Source organism: Chelon labrosus (assembly GCF_963514085.1).
Source record: "Chelon labrosus genome assembly, chromosome: 1".
Lineage (NCBI taxonomy): Eukaryota > Metazoa > Chordata > Actinopteri > Mugiliformes > Mugilidae > Chelon > Chelon labrosus.
In genome coordinates this window covers 18,616,846-18,629,450 of record NC_140337.1, presented here as the reverse complement: position 1 = coordinate 18,629,450, position 12,605 = coordinate 18,616,846, and the positions used below count along the sequence as shown (strand labels likewise).

General features: G+C 42.4%; 3 protein-coding genes across 3 annotated transcripts; 1 reads left to right on the top strand and 2 right to left on the bottom strand.

Moving 5' to 3' along the window:
• Window positions 1-1,535: 1,535 nt before the first annotated feature.
• Window positions 1,536-2,614, top strand: ufsp1 (UFM1-specific peptidase 1). Its single transcript, XM_084551724.1, has one exon. It carries the CDS (start codon window positions 1,718-1,720, stop codon window positions 2,450-2,452), a length of 735 nt encoding a protein of 244 aa, XP_084407850.1. The 5' UTR covers window positions 1,536-1,717; the 3' UTR covers window positions 2,453-2,614.
• Window positions 2,615-2,897: 283 nt separating this feature from the next.
• On the bottom strand, window positions 2,898-4,851 carry LOC311502708 (endonuclease domain-containing 1 protein). The gene has a single exon (XM_084565047.1). The coding sequence runs from the start codon at window positions 3,645-3,647 to the stop codon at window positions 3,018-3,020; it is 630 nt and encodes a 209-aa protein (XP_084421173.1). The 5' UTR covers window positions 3,648-4,851; the 3' UTR covers window positions 2,898-3,017.
• A 1,289-nt stretch (window positions 4,852-6,140) lies between these two features.
• Window positions 6,141-9,113, bottom strand: LOC311502925 (endonuclease domain-containing 1 protein-like). Its single transcript, XM_084565381.1, has 2 exons — window positions 8,051-9,113; window positions 6,141-7,905 (listed from the first exon to the last, which is right to left on the bottom strand). The coding sequence occupies exons 1-2, from the start codon at window positions 8,396-8,398 to the stop codon at window positions 7,312-7,314; spliced, it is 942 nt and encodes a 313-aa protein (XP_084421507.1). The 5' UTR covers window positions 8,399-9,113; the 3' UTR covers window positions 6,141-7,311.
• Window positions 9,114-12,605: the final 3,492 nt, after the last annotated feature.

The window sequence follows — 12,605 nt, the reverse complement described above, 5'->3', positions numbered from 1 at the left end:
GGATAGTAAAGAGTCCAGGAAAAAAGATTTTCCACCCTGTAAAGGAACAGCAAACTGGTTTTCTCCTTTTGATATGGCAGAGCATCATGGCGGCAGCTACCAGACTAATGTGCAGTGTTAACTCTGGTTTTAGTGTGATACTAATCGATTTGGTTTCTCACTGATTGGTATTATTGGATTTTTTCATCTTATTGCTGTTTCATACCCCTCATAGCACCAGGACCCACATAATCTGCATCTACGATAAGTCTGAATAGTAGTTAACACCAAAACGACCTGTACAATAGACTCAAAATAATCAATCATTGTCATCTGTTTGTGGTGCCAGAGAAAATTAGTATTCACGGTCTGAAAACTGGAGATCTGTAGCACATTTCATGAGAATCCAAACAGTTGTTGCACTATTTGAATAAAAATCCCAAACCTTACTAGTGAGGAGGAACAGTCATGGGATCATCACCATATCATTTGATAATTAGAGCAAGTCACCAAACAGCTGTGATGTTTTGTAGCCATGCTGTTAATTGTCACTTTTATAAGCCTGGAAAACAGACTGCACCTCAAGGTAAAACCTCTTTGTGTTGTTAGTACTGTTAATAAATACCTGCACCAACAGATCGACCTTCAGATGATCCCTGTTACACAGTACTTCCCTCTACTCTCTTTATATATTAAAATAATTCATTCTGCTGGAATTAGAAGGGGAATGTGAATCTAACAGGCCCTGTCTTTAATTACACACTTGATGTTACAACAGGTAAAATGAAGGTGGATGTGATGTGTGTCACCATTCTGGGTATCATCTCAGGTGAGTTCTTGCAACTTGATAGAGCAGATAAAAGCAAGTGTTTATTCTTTTATTTATCAAAAAGCTTGTTATGTTCAAGGGGATCATTAAATGAGATATTAGCTAATTATAGAAATAAGTTAGAAATAACTAATTTAATATCTTGCAGAGTTTTCTTTCTTTCGTTTCTCGCCAACCTCTACTCGTTTTTCTTACACTTTTGGACTAATTCTCCCACATCCTTGTAGCCCTGCGGAGATGATCTCTGTCCTCTTGGTCCATAGGAGGAGCTGTTCTCTGCCGGGACGCGTCTCTCTTTACGGTTGGTGTCATTTTTTTATGTCTCCGCCACACAAAGACAACAAAACCACGGTAATACGACACCTATGTGTTTGTTTGTTTTTTTGTTTTTTTATTTCAAGGTGTAAATTATTGAAGAGAAAAACAAGGTCGCGACTAATTAATTACAGTTGTTGAGCCAGGTGTGCTACGTTGAGATATGCTGCATTCAAATACTGCCAGAATAAGTTGCAGATCGTCAGATTTGCTACAAAATAGCTTTGGGTTTAATATAAAGCCATTTTGTGATGCTCGTTTTACTCCATTTAGTCCAGTGTATTCCCATAATAATACAGCTACTTGTAAATAATATATAATTGTTGTTTTACAATAAGTTCGCTCAACAAATGAGAAGTTTGCCTGAATTAAACGAGAGATGGTTAAAAGTTCATGAAGGCGTCATCGTTATTATTATTATTATTAGTGGGAACAATTCTGAGGCGGAACCGCGTTATTGTTGCAAGTCGGACTGTTATTGCGGTTGCACCAGACGGCTGTCATGAGTTGTACGTGTTATGAAACGCAGAGAGGCTGTGAATTAGTGTTGTTTTATATTTTAAACGCGTGCTTCGTGGAGAATAATTTTAAAAAATGGATGAAAAAGCCGTAGCTGCGTCTGAGGAGAAGATTGACTGGGGAGGATGTGGAGGAGGAGAAGAGGAGGAGGAGAAGGTTATGTGGAAGATGGAAACCTTATCAAAGAATGTACACACCGGTCTTCCTAATCCACTTTCAGATCCTATGAGGTGTTCTCTAATTAAAGGAGACTATCTGTACTTCCACTATGGCTGTGATGGACAAGATGACAGAGGCTGGGGATGTGGATACCGCACCATTCAAACAATTGCTTCCTGGCTTTGCCAAAGCAGACCTGCACCAAGCCTCGCAGAAGTTCAGCAAGCCTTGGTCACGATGGGGGACAAGCCGAGCTCTTTCATAGGCTCCAGGGAGTGGATAGGAACGTTTGAAGCCTCCCTCGTCCTTGACTACTTCTACGACGTCCCCTGCAAGTTGGTGCACGTCAGAGGTGGAGGAGCGGAGTTGGAGCAGGTTGCGGTGGAAGAGCTCCATCGGCACTTTGAGAAGCACGCATCTCCGGTCATGATGGGAGGAGACAGGGACAATTCCTCTAAGGGGGTGCTAGGGGTGTGCACCGGGGAGAAGGGGAGCTACTTGCTAGTGGTCGACCCTCACTACTATGGATGTCGACTGGAGACGACAGAGCTGCAGAGGCGAGGCTGGGTGGCATGGAAGAGAGTGTCGTCTCTGGATCAGTGTTCGTTTTATAACCTGTGCATGCCTCAGACAGCCAAAAGGGGAACATGACGGCCGGGATTATTAGATATATTTACATTTTCAACATGTTGATGCTATGGAAAGTGTCTTATACTGTGTATAAAGTTTGTTTTTTAATCATTGACATACATGTTTCAAGTAGAGCTGTACTGCCATCCTGTGGCTGAAGTCATTAAAGTAACTGGAGAACGTTCATGTTGTTCAAAATCTGTTGAATCCCCTTTGGGACTTCAATATACTGTATATCACAATATTATGATCAAAAATATTAATATTTCAAAAGGCAGTTGTAGGACTTTGCAAAGCAGCTTAATAGTCCTACAATATTTACTGTTAACGCTGATTTAATTTTCCACTAAGACTAAAAGAAATGAGGACTCAATTGATCAAGAAAATAATCTTCAGAGTTTAGAAGAAAAAAGACAGACTCAATTCAGACTCTAACCCGTTTTATTCCTTACAATATATAATATAATTTCGACACGCATCTTGGCTCAGTGTATGTTTTTCGGACACAAGAACCCCCCGAACCTTTCTACAATCTAAATCCCTGCAACGCTTTAAATTTCACTTCTAACGGAGACCATGCTTTGTCTTAGTTGTCTGGCACGCAGTCGTTGTAGAAAATCTGGAAGTTCTTGTCCACATCCATCCTTCCCTTGAGGAATTTCTCCAGGTTCTTGAGTGGAACCTCCACCATGTGGTTGTTGACGCGATCATTCAGCCCATAAGATGCAAACACGGGGAACTTGTAGCGCACAAAGTAAGGCGCATTTTGGTCAAATTCCGTGCAGCAGTAGGCCGACCACATGTATTCCGGCACGGCCACACGGTCCAGGTTGTTGCGACGGATCGTGTGCCCGGAAGTGGTGACCCCGGTGACCACAAAGGCCTTGCCACGGCAGTAGTTGTTGAGACGCTTCCGAATCAGGTCCTGGTGTTCTGCCCAGGGACCCAAGTTGAACTCCCTGACCTGAGGCACGATATTGGTCAAGCTGTAGGTGGAGGCTTTGTCTAGAGGGTCAGCCTGGTGTTCATCAGGATTGAGTTGGCCACGCTCATACTGAACCACGTCGGCGTAGTCCTCCAGGACTGCCTGGGTGTCCTCGAAGTTCATGTGCATGTTTGAAGATTGGGGAAAGGGCTCCATGTTACTGCTACTCTTTTCTGAGGCCAACTTTAGGGAGAAAGAAGAAACAGGAACTGTATTAATGAAAATTGACATTTTTATTTTACATCTGAAAGTGGAGTAGATTTAAAGGGGAACTACCGTTTTTTACAACCTGGACCTTATTTCTGGCATAAAATACGATCGTTTACTCACCCATATAACTTTGGTGTTATTTGGAGTCGTTCAGAAGATATTTAGCTCCATTGGAGTGCCATGTATATCCATATAATGGGAGTGAATGGGGCACCGAAACGCAGCCTCTTAATAAAGCATTATTTGCCACGAAACTCTTTCTTTTCATCAATATTTTGTTATGCTACGCTAGTGCTATTACCTGTTGTGTCCAGAGTTACCTGTTATCATCATCCGGGGTCTGTAGATTGACCTACTAACCTCTGAGCACCGCGCGCATCTGCGACGGTCAGCTTGTTTACATGTAATTTGCTACTGCTAGTTTTTTGCAACATGGCTGAATATTTTTCCGATTCTGAGGTTGTGGACGACGACTTTGTTTATCATGGACGTCCTTACTGTTTCGAGCCAGAGTATACGGATGAGGAGCTCGTTGAAAGGAGGATGCGGAGACAGAGAGAGGAACAGTTGGCCAAAGAACAACAAACCGCTGCGTCCGTGAATAAATAACAGGTAACTCTGGACTCAACAGGGAATAGCACTAGCGTATCATAACAAAATATTGGTGAAATGAACGAGTTTCACGGCAGATAATGCGTTATTTAGAGGCTGCGTTTCGGTGCCCCATTCACTCCCACTATATGGATATAAGTGCCGCTCCACTGGAGCTAACTATCTTCCGAAGGACTAAAAATGACACCAAAGTTATATGGGTGAGTAAACGATCGTATTTTATGCCAGAAATAAGGTCCAGGTTGTAAAAAAACAGTAGTTCCCCTTTAAGTCATTCATTTTTTCCACATTACGAAACATATTTTCTTGTGACAACTTAGCGTAAATGGTAATAGCAACACTATCTCACTGATATGCCATTCATAGCAAATAAAGCAGCTTATCTCATGTGTACTTTGTTACCTGCAGCAAATGCAATTCAATTGATCAACCTCTCCAAACAATATTTTGGATGTGACTGAATGAAATCTCACCTGACATTTGTTCTTTGCCTCCAAAAACACTATGAAATCCTTCATACGTGGATATAATATGCAGTACCTTATAGAAATGTGACACCAGGATTCACATTGCATGCACATCTACCCGACTTTAGTCTGAAAGGCAGACCATATTATAGTACATCTATGCTGAATAAGCTTGAAGAGACACTCACCTGAGGTTCAAACATCCAAGGGAAGTCCACCTTCTTCTCCCCATCTGACTTCTTGAATGTATAGGCAGAGTAGATGGGGATGTGTCTTTTGGAGTCATACATGGTCACATAACGGGGTTTATCCTCGTACTTTTGGCAAATCTTCTTAAAGGTGTTGCTGAGGTAGCCTCGTGGTGGAGTTCCCATATAGAGGGAGTCCTTGCAGCGCTCCACATGGTTAAAGTCCCCTACCACTCCTGCCTGGGCTCCCCGTAGCAGCCCACAGCCCAGCACGATCACAAAAGCAGCCAGGGTCACGGCACAGTTTGCAGGCGTAGGTATCATCACTGCAGCTTTTCCTCACTCTTTTTTTTTTTGTCCTTTTAGACCTCTGCTCTCCTGTTAGTATGTCTCTTTCTTGCTGCACCCCGCTGCAAATTCACAGTTATCTCCCCAGCACGGCCTCTATCACGCCCGTCATTTACCTTCGTGTATCTTCTATACTTTGAGCAAACTGGTCTTCCATTGTAAAGTCTTTTCCATATATTCAAATTGCCATGAGCGTCGTAGGTGTCCTTCAAACACGGTGAATGTTATCTCTCGGTGGGAGCATTTTATTATTATTCCAACCTGTCGAGGAAAAGGCGACGCCGACTTGAAAATCTTTCCTTCATTTTGTGCACGAAGACAGATGAAGGCCTTTTGGGTGTTGGCCTTTTGCGTTGAGTTTTGTCTCGGTATGAGAATCTAGATCTCTTCCATTTGAACGGCAGCACTTTATAGGCGGTGGCAGTGGAGAGTAAAGTTCTGTTTTATTATAGTATAGATATTTGTGTTGCACAAGTCTTATAGACGACGGTTTAACAGTAACAGATTTGAAAGCTTTACCCCATGAAAATGTATTTAGTAATTTCTCAAAGGGCTCCAATAGAATCTACGGCTACACTACAGAAAATTGATTGTTTTGCATAGGTCAATAAAAAATAGATAATGAAATAAAAGGTGGTGTGAGTGTGAATGGTTGTCTGTCTCTGTGTTAGCCCTGTGATAGACTGGCGACCCCCCCCCAAACATTGGCCTGTTTCCAGTTTCAGACGACATTATAATGAAATTCAAATGAAAACGTGACAAAAATATAGAGACATCAGTGTTTTATTACTGCGAAACAGACAAAGAAAGCACATTTGGTTACGTTGTGAATGCGACTAGACAACAGACAAGATTCAGTCTCCAGCTGTGAGTTGTTACTAATGATTCAAACAAGTATAATCAACAGCAAGAACATAATTAATTCAGACAGAAGGAAATGTGGTGTCATGTAATCCCATGTTTTAATGGAATTGTGATGGACCTTTTTCAGAGCAGGCATTTTACCTCGGTGTAGCAGTAAAAGGCACAGGTGTGACTGATAACATTTGAACTGACATTTAGTCGGCTAGTTCTGCAGTCCTTGTGTTTTGCATGCTGGCTCACTAACATGCTTGAGTGGGCTTTATACTCCCTTTGTACAACTTTCCGTTTGGGAACAGTCAAGTGCAAGACTATGACTGTATTCCTGTAAAGACTATCTAAAACTATGTGCTGTTAGTCCCCTCTTTATGGTTGTTTTTGCACTCCACCTTAAGGTGCGGTGATTAGAACAGCTAGAAAACGCCAGCATCAGCACAACCCGAAGAGACCACTGACCAGTCCTTACAGGACACGTAAGGCTCCCATGTCACAACTAGAGGACTGTTATTTGCTTTCTGGTGGACAAAATAAGCTAAAAAGTAGGGATGCACCAAATATGCGGCCACCGAAAAAGACTTTTGTCGCCGAAACAACACGGCCGAAACAGGATGTTTCGGTGCATCCCTAATTTAAAACATTTTATCGTTGTAGCTATTAACTTAAAAAAAACATGCAATGAATGCAATCATAAATGCAATGGTACTATTGTCATAATAATTTCTTTCAGTGTTTCGGTTTCGGGTTTTCGGCCTTGGTCTCTTCATCCTCGGTTTTCGGTTCGGCCAAGAATTTTCATTTCGGTGCTTCCCTACTAAAAAGGAAGCACAGTCTGATCTGATTAGCCAGCTCCACGAGACCTGAGTGGGCACCACGTTCAGTTCTCCAACAGTGTTTTTCTAGCCAGGGAAGCTAGCAGCTATCTTGTAGTTCTTGGGGGAGGGGCTTAAAAGTCAGCTTGAAAATGTGTACACGCCCCCAAGTACAGGTTGAGTCATCAACATTTTAATTTGACTGTTTTTGAGGAGGGGATTGCCAATTCTAAAATACCATCAAGAATACCTACAAATGGCCAGTTACTGTATAAGTGGGTAAATCTTTTAAAACACTACATTGAATTAACCTATATCATTTTCAACGATATCAGTAACACCTGTGTTTTTCTTCTTACATAGAGAGAGTGGCAGCTACCTAATATCTATAAATAATTCCCTATGCTGTCATACCGGACGCTGCTGGGACACAGTCGCCCACAAAGATTTGAAAGTTCTGGTTCACAAAGGTTGTCCTCTTGAGGAACTCCTTCAGCTTCTGGACGGAGATTTCCACCACACCATTGCTCCCCCCGTCATTCAGGCCGTAGTAAGCGAAGGACGGGAACTTGTAGCGCTCGTTGTAAGGTGTGTTGTGGTCGTAGTCAACACAGCAGTAGGCGGACCACAAGTAGGTGGGAACTGCGATGCGGTTGATGTTTTCCCGGCGGATCATCTTCCCGGACGTGGTGACGCCAGTCACGATGTAAGCCGTTCCACGGCAGTAGTTGTTGAGCCGTTTGCGGATGATGTGCGCCTGCCTGTTCCAGACCTCGTTGTTGAACTCAGGCACCACGGGCACAACATTGGTGAGGGTGTAAGTGGAGGCCTTGTCGTCAGGTTCATCCTGATGCTCGTCCGGGTTGAGGGTACCTCGCTCGTAGAGGATGGCGTTTGTGTAATCGTCCAGTACAGCTTGGGCATCTTCAAAATTCATGTGCATGTAACCACGGGGAAAGGGCTGCATCTCCTCTGTGTCAGCGGACGTGGATAGCTGTGCAGGGAGATACCGATCAAATCAAAGAATGATTGAATATGATCACAAAACATTTGCATGAAATAAAGCATTTTCAAAAGAACACAAATGTGGCTTCTGGGTGCTGCTCACGTTAAAGAATTTACTTTCTAGTTTGCTTTACCTGAGGCTCAAACATCCATGGAACATCCATACATTTCTCGCCGTCCGTGCGTTTAAAGGTGTAGGCGGAGTAGATGGGTATGTGGTCCACGGTGTTGTACAGAGTCACGTAGCGAGGCTTCTTGTTGTAGCGCTGGCAAATGAACTGGAGGGAGTGGTGTACCAGTCCGGTCGGTGGTGTTCCCATGTAGAGGAATTGTCTGCACTCTGGAGACAGCTCTTTTTCCACTCTTCCTCTTACCACTGGTGGTATTATTATGTTTCCCAGCAGGAAAACCACCTGAACCCAAAATGCCATAGCTAGAAGAGGTCTGGTTTCACTCTGTGAAAGAGTAAAGCTGCTGAACATAAAAGAGTGTCCGGTATACTTCTGAGAGCTGCCACAAACGATTAAGCGTGTCCCTGTACCTGCCTGTGGCGTTCAGTAGAGCAGCTAACAGTTTGCACACTGTTATCAGTATGCAAAGCAGTACACTTCTTACAGCTCATCACATCCACCCACAACTACAGGAACAGGGACAATAGAAAAGCACTAAGGTGTCTCTCACTGGTGGGGAAGAAGGTAAAAAAAAATAAAATCATCTTACCACCTCAAACCCATCAACTCAGACGGTCACATATTCCTCAATTACACAAAAACTACTACTTACAACGCTTGTAGTTTGTAGTATTCAGTTTGTAGGAAAATATATCTCTGTTCAAATTTACTTGGAAATTTAAATATAAGCAAAGGTTGAGTATTCCTGAGTTTATAAAGCAAACATTACATAGTCAAAGATAAACTGACACTAGGCCGACTACATCTTTTGGCGCAGACACAGACATTTAATACAGTTTTATATGTCCAGCTCCTCTGACAACATTTAGCTGAAAGTAAAGGTTATTTTAATATGCCGTTTTAGGATGTTGTGAAAGTCCATAACCAGGGGTACATTGATACAACACTGAGCAGGGCTGGGTTTGTTCAGGGTTTACTTGGCCCCACAAGAGGTGCTTTCAGTTCTGGGGGCTCTCTGAGGTTAACTACCAACTAGGGTGCTGCTCCAAGTACGACTGTACATATCTTCGAGAGCTTAATTTCTATTTGCCTTCACTGTACCAATAGGAATCCTAATGATATCAGATGGTGCGCAACATGAAACCATGCAAATAGGCTCGCTAAATCCCAGACTACACTGTTGATCCATTTAATTTTTCACAGCAAAACATTGTGAGCTGTTGTTGGCATGATTTCTCTTTTACTTAAAATTGCAGGTTCTGCATTTACTGTATGCATTTGAGCAGTCAAGGTACGCATACGGCGCTAAACATTCCTCTTGTGCTGGGAAAATACTTAGAAGAAGGAGTGCAGAAATACAAAAAATGGTTTATGTTCTCCAGCACTCATAGGAATTATGAAAAAGTTCCTATGGTGGTACACAGATAGAGCATAACTGCAAACAATGAGGCCTTCAATTTCTAACAAGGACATACAGGATAAAGTCCAGATTCTCTCATTTCCCATGTTAAATCTTTATGAGTTGATTTTGAGTTCTATATTAACAGTAAATTCCACAAAAGTACAACCGGCAATTCAATAGTTTTACCCATTTTCCTCTTTATAAAAACTAAAACAGCATTCTAACTATAAGGAAGGACAAACTATAACACAAGCAGCATAGGGAGTGTTTTTTTATTAATTTTTCTACATGTTTTTACAAGTGTTACACATCAAATACATTGCTTTTCAACACATTTATTCACAATCTGTCCCCAAATTTGGAAACCGAACTTATCCAACACCTTGTCAACTCTCTTTAATGTCACACATGAAGATGTAGAGTGCACAATCAAAGAATTTCTTGCAATGTGATATATTATAGTCACTGCTCATGTTGTGAAGTGAGTATTCATGGCACATAAGTCTCTATATTAGCTATATATTATGTCTTTTTTTTGTGCTGCATGCACAAATTACTCATATATGCAGTGGTAAAATATTTATTTTTGATATTTTCTTTTTAAAAACAGTGAGTTTGCAATGTAACTTTGGGGATTCATTTGTTCAGCACAGTCATAAACAGTAATTAACTAAGTCCTGTATGTAAATAAATACATTCATTCTAAATCACACATATCTCAAATGAGGTAGAGTATTTCTGCAAAATGGTTTAAAAATGATCATAGTCCAATGACACTTGAATATACATCAGCATTACATTAACTGCCTAAAATGACTGTAACCATCCTTGAAAAAAAAATTATTTGACATGTATTTTAGTGTTTTAGTTTAGCCCTAGTCCCATCCACTAACATGGAGGAGGTGGAGGTTATGATCTATACTTCAGCCAGCCACCAGGGGGAGCTATACTTGGTTTGGCTTCACTTTTAAGGAGCTGTTCCGCTGTCCATCTTTATACTATCTATGCATTCAAATATCAAATGACTGGACACAACAGTTTTTAACCAAAACTGGAATTTTATATGACATGAGCTTGAGCACACAGAAAGAGCTGCATTATGGGAATTACAGTATCTAATGTTTTGAGAGCTTATCCTATTTGATATCTCAATCTCAATCTCAGCCAGTCTCATAAAGGCAAAATTAAGAAACATTTTATTCACTGAATGTTTTTTCCCTCCTTAATATAAGTCCAGTTTGATGTAATCCAAAACATGACAGGCTGTACTATTTAACACTCTTTCAACACAAACTTCCTCCCTGAGTCTGCATTCAGTCCGAGATGTCCCATCACACCGAAACACTGGTTAGTTCCCTCTTCTTCTTGAACCGGTTTTCTGACAGGCAGCCCTTGTAGAAAATAGTCACACTGCTGTCTGCGTCTGTCTGGCTCTTCAGGAAAGACTCCAGAGTCTTTAGCGGCACTTCCACCACATTGAAGCCAGTCTGCTCATTCAGTGCATAGCCCCCATAACTAGGGAACATAAACCTCACCTCATACGGCGAGTTACGGTCAAACCATGGGCAGCAGTATGCCAGCCATAAGTGTTTCGGGATTGCCAGGCGATCCCTGCTATCTCGTTGGATAGTGGCCCCTGAAACCGTCACCCCAGTCACCATGAAGGAGTTACCGTGACAGAAGTTGTTGAGGCGTCGGCGAATGATATCCAGGTACGGGTTCCAGGAGGTATCCAGGAAGTGTGTGATCAGAGGAACTACGTTGGTGAGGGTGTAGGTGGAGGATTTGTCGTCTGGATCGGCTTGGTGTATGTCGGGATTCAGCGGACCACGTTTATATATTACGGCGTCCGTGTAGTCCTCCAACACAGCCTGGCTGTCCTCAATCAGCGGGGGACTGTCTTCACTCAGGGGAAGTGGCCTCATGTTACCACTCTCATCACCAGAAACCAACTGGAGAGAAATGGAAAAGAAATAGTGGTTGTCAGTCGGGAATTTTAAATTTCACAGGCTAAGAATCTTAAGATACACATGCACATATACCGATCAGCCACAACATTAAAACCACTAACAAAACAAGTAAATAACATCGACCATCTTGTCACAACTCAATGTTCTGCTGGGAAACTCTTGGACCTGGCATTCGTTTGGATGTTACTTAGACATGTACCACCCACCTAGACCAGACCAGGCACCCCCACCCCATAGCAATGATACTCCTTGATGGCAGCAGCCATCCCCAGCAGGATGCAGCCTGACACAGGCACACACACACAAAAACGGTTTAGGAACAACTATAAAAAAACACGAAGAACAGCACAAGGTGTTGACCTGGCCTCCGAATTCACTAGATCCCAAACTGATCAAGTATCTGTGGGATGATCCACAGACTTGCAAACGTATTAATTCTGTTGTCTTATTAAGTCTATGTTGAGTCTTTACATCAAGTACAGCCAGAGCAAAACACAGAGTTTGTACTACATCATCACTCTTGTCATTGTTGAACAAAATATCATTATTGGCCAGAAACATCATACAGGCTTAACAGCAGCTGCTCTCTCTACCTGAGGCTCATACATCCATGGCGTGTCCATCCTACTCTTCCCATCAGACTTCTTGAAAATGTAGGCAGCGTAGAGGGGGAGATGGCGACTGCTGTCATACAGCGTGGCATAGCGCAGTTTGTCGGCATACTTCTGGCAGACCTGCTTCAGGCTCGTCCCTCTAATCCCTGCAGGTGGTGTCTGCATGTAGAAAAAATGGCTGCAGCCTTTGAAGTTAGTTGACACGGTGGCGCTCGCCAGGTGGGACACCATCAGCAGAGAGAAAGACAGCATGCGAGGGAAAAAACGGTGCATCCTCGCACTGATGGAGGAACCAGAAGGGACAACTAAGTTCTGTCCTTATCATTAGGCTTTGACATGTTTGCTATGCTGCTCGCCAACTAATATGAATTAAAAAAAACATACAAAGAGGCATAATCTATAATATATGACATCCTGTATTAGACTTGTCCTCACCAGTCTAGTAAAGTGTAATGACAGTTGGACACAAACTGAGTATGCAAAGAGGCAGAGGCTCAGAGTGAATCCATTGGCTGGATGGGTTCCTTATCTGGTCCAACAGGGAGTCTGTAACACCAGGTGCTTACTATATT

Coding starts and splice junctions, on each gene's coding strand:
- LOC311502925 (XM_084565381.1), bottom strand. CDS start 8,398: ATGTTCAGCAGCTTTACTCTTTCACAGAGTGAAACCAGACCTCTTCTA. Junction 7,906..8,050: donor CATGGATGTTTGAGCCTCAG/GTAAAGCAAACT, acceptor CTCCCTGCACAG/CTATCCACGTCCGCTGACAC.
- LOC311502708 (XM_084565047.1), bottom strand. CDS start 3,647: ATGTCAATTTTCATTAATACAGTTCCTGTTTCTTCTTTCTCCCTAAAG.
- ufsp1 (XM_084551724.1), top strand. CDS start 1,718: ATGGATGAAAAAGCCGTAGCTGCGTCTGAGGAGAAGATTGACTGGGGA.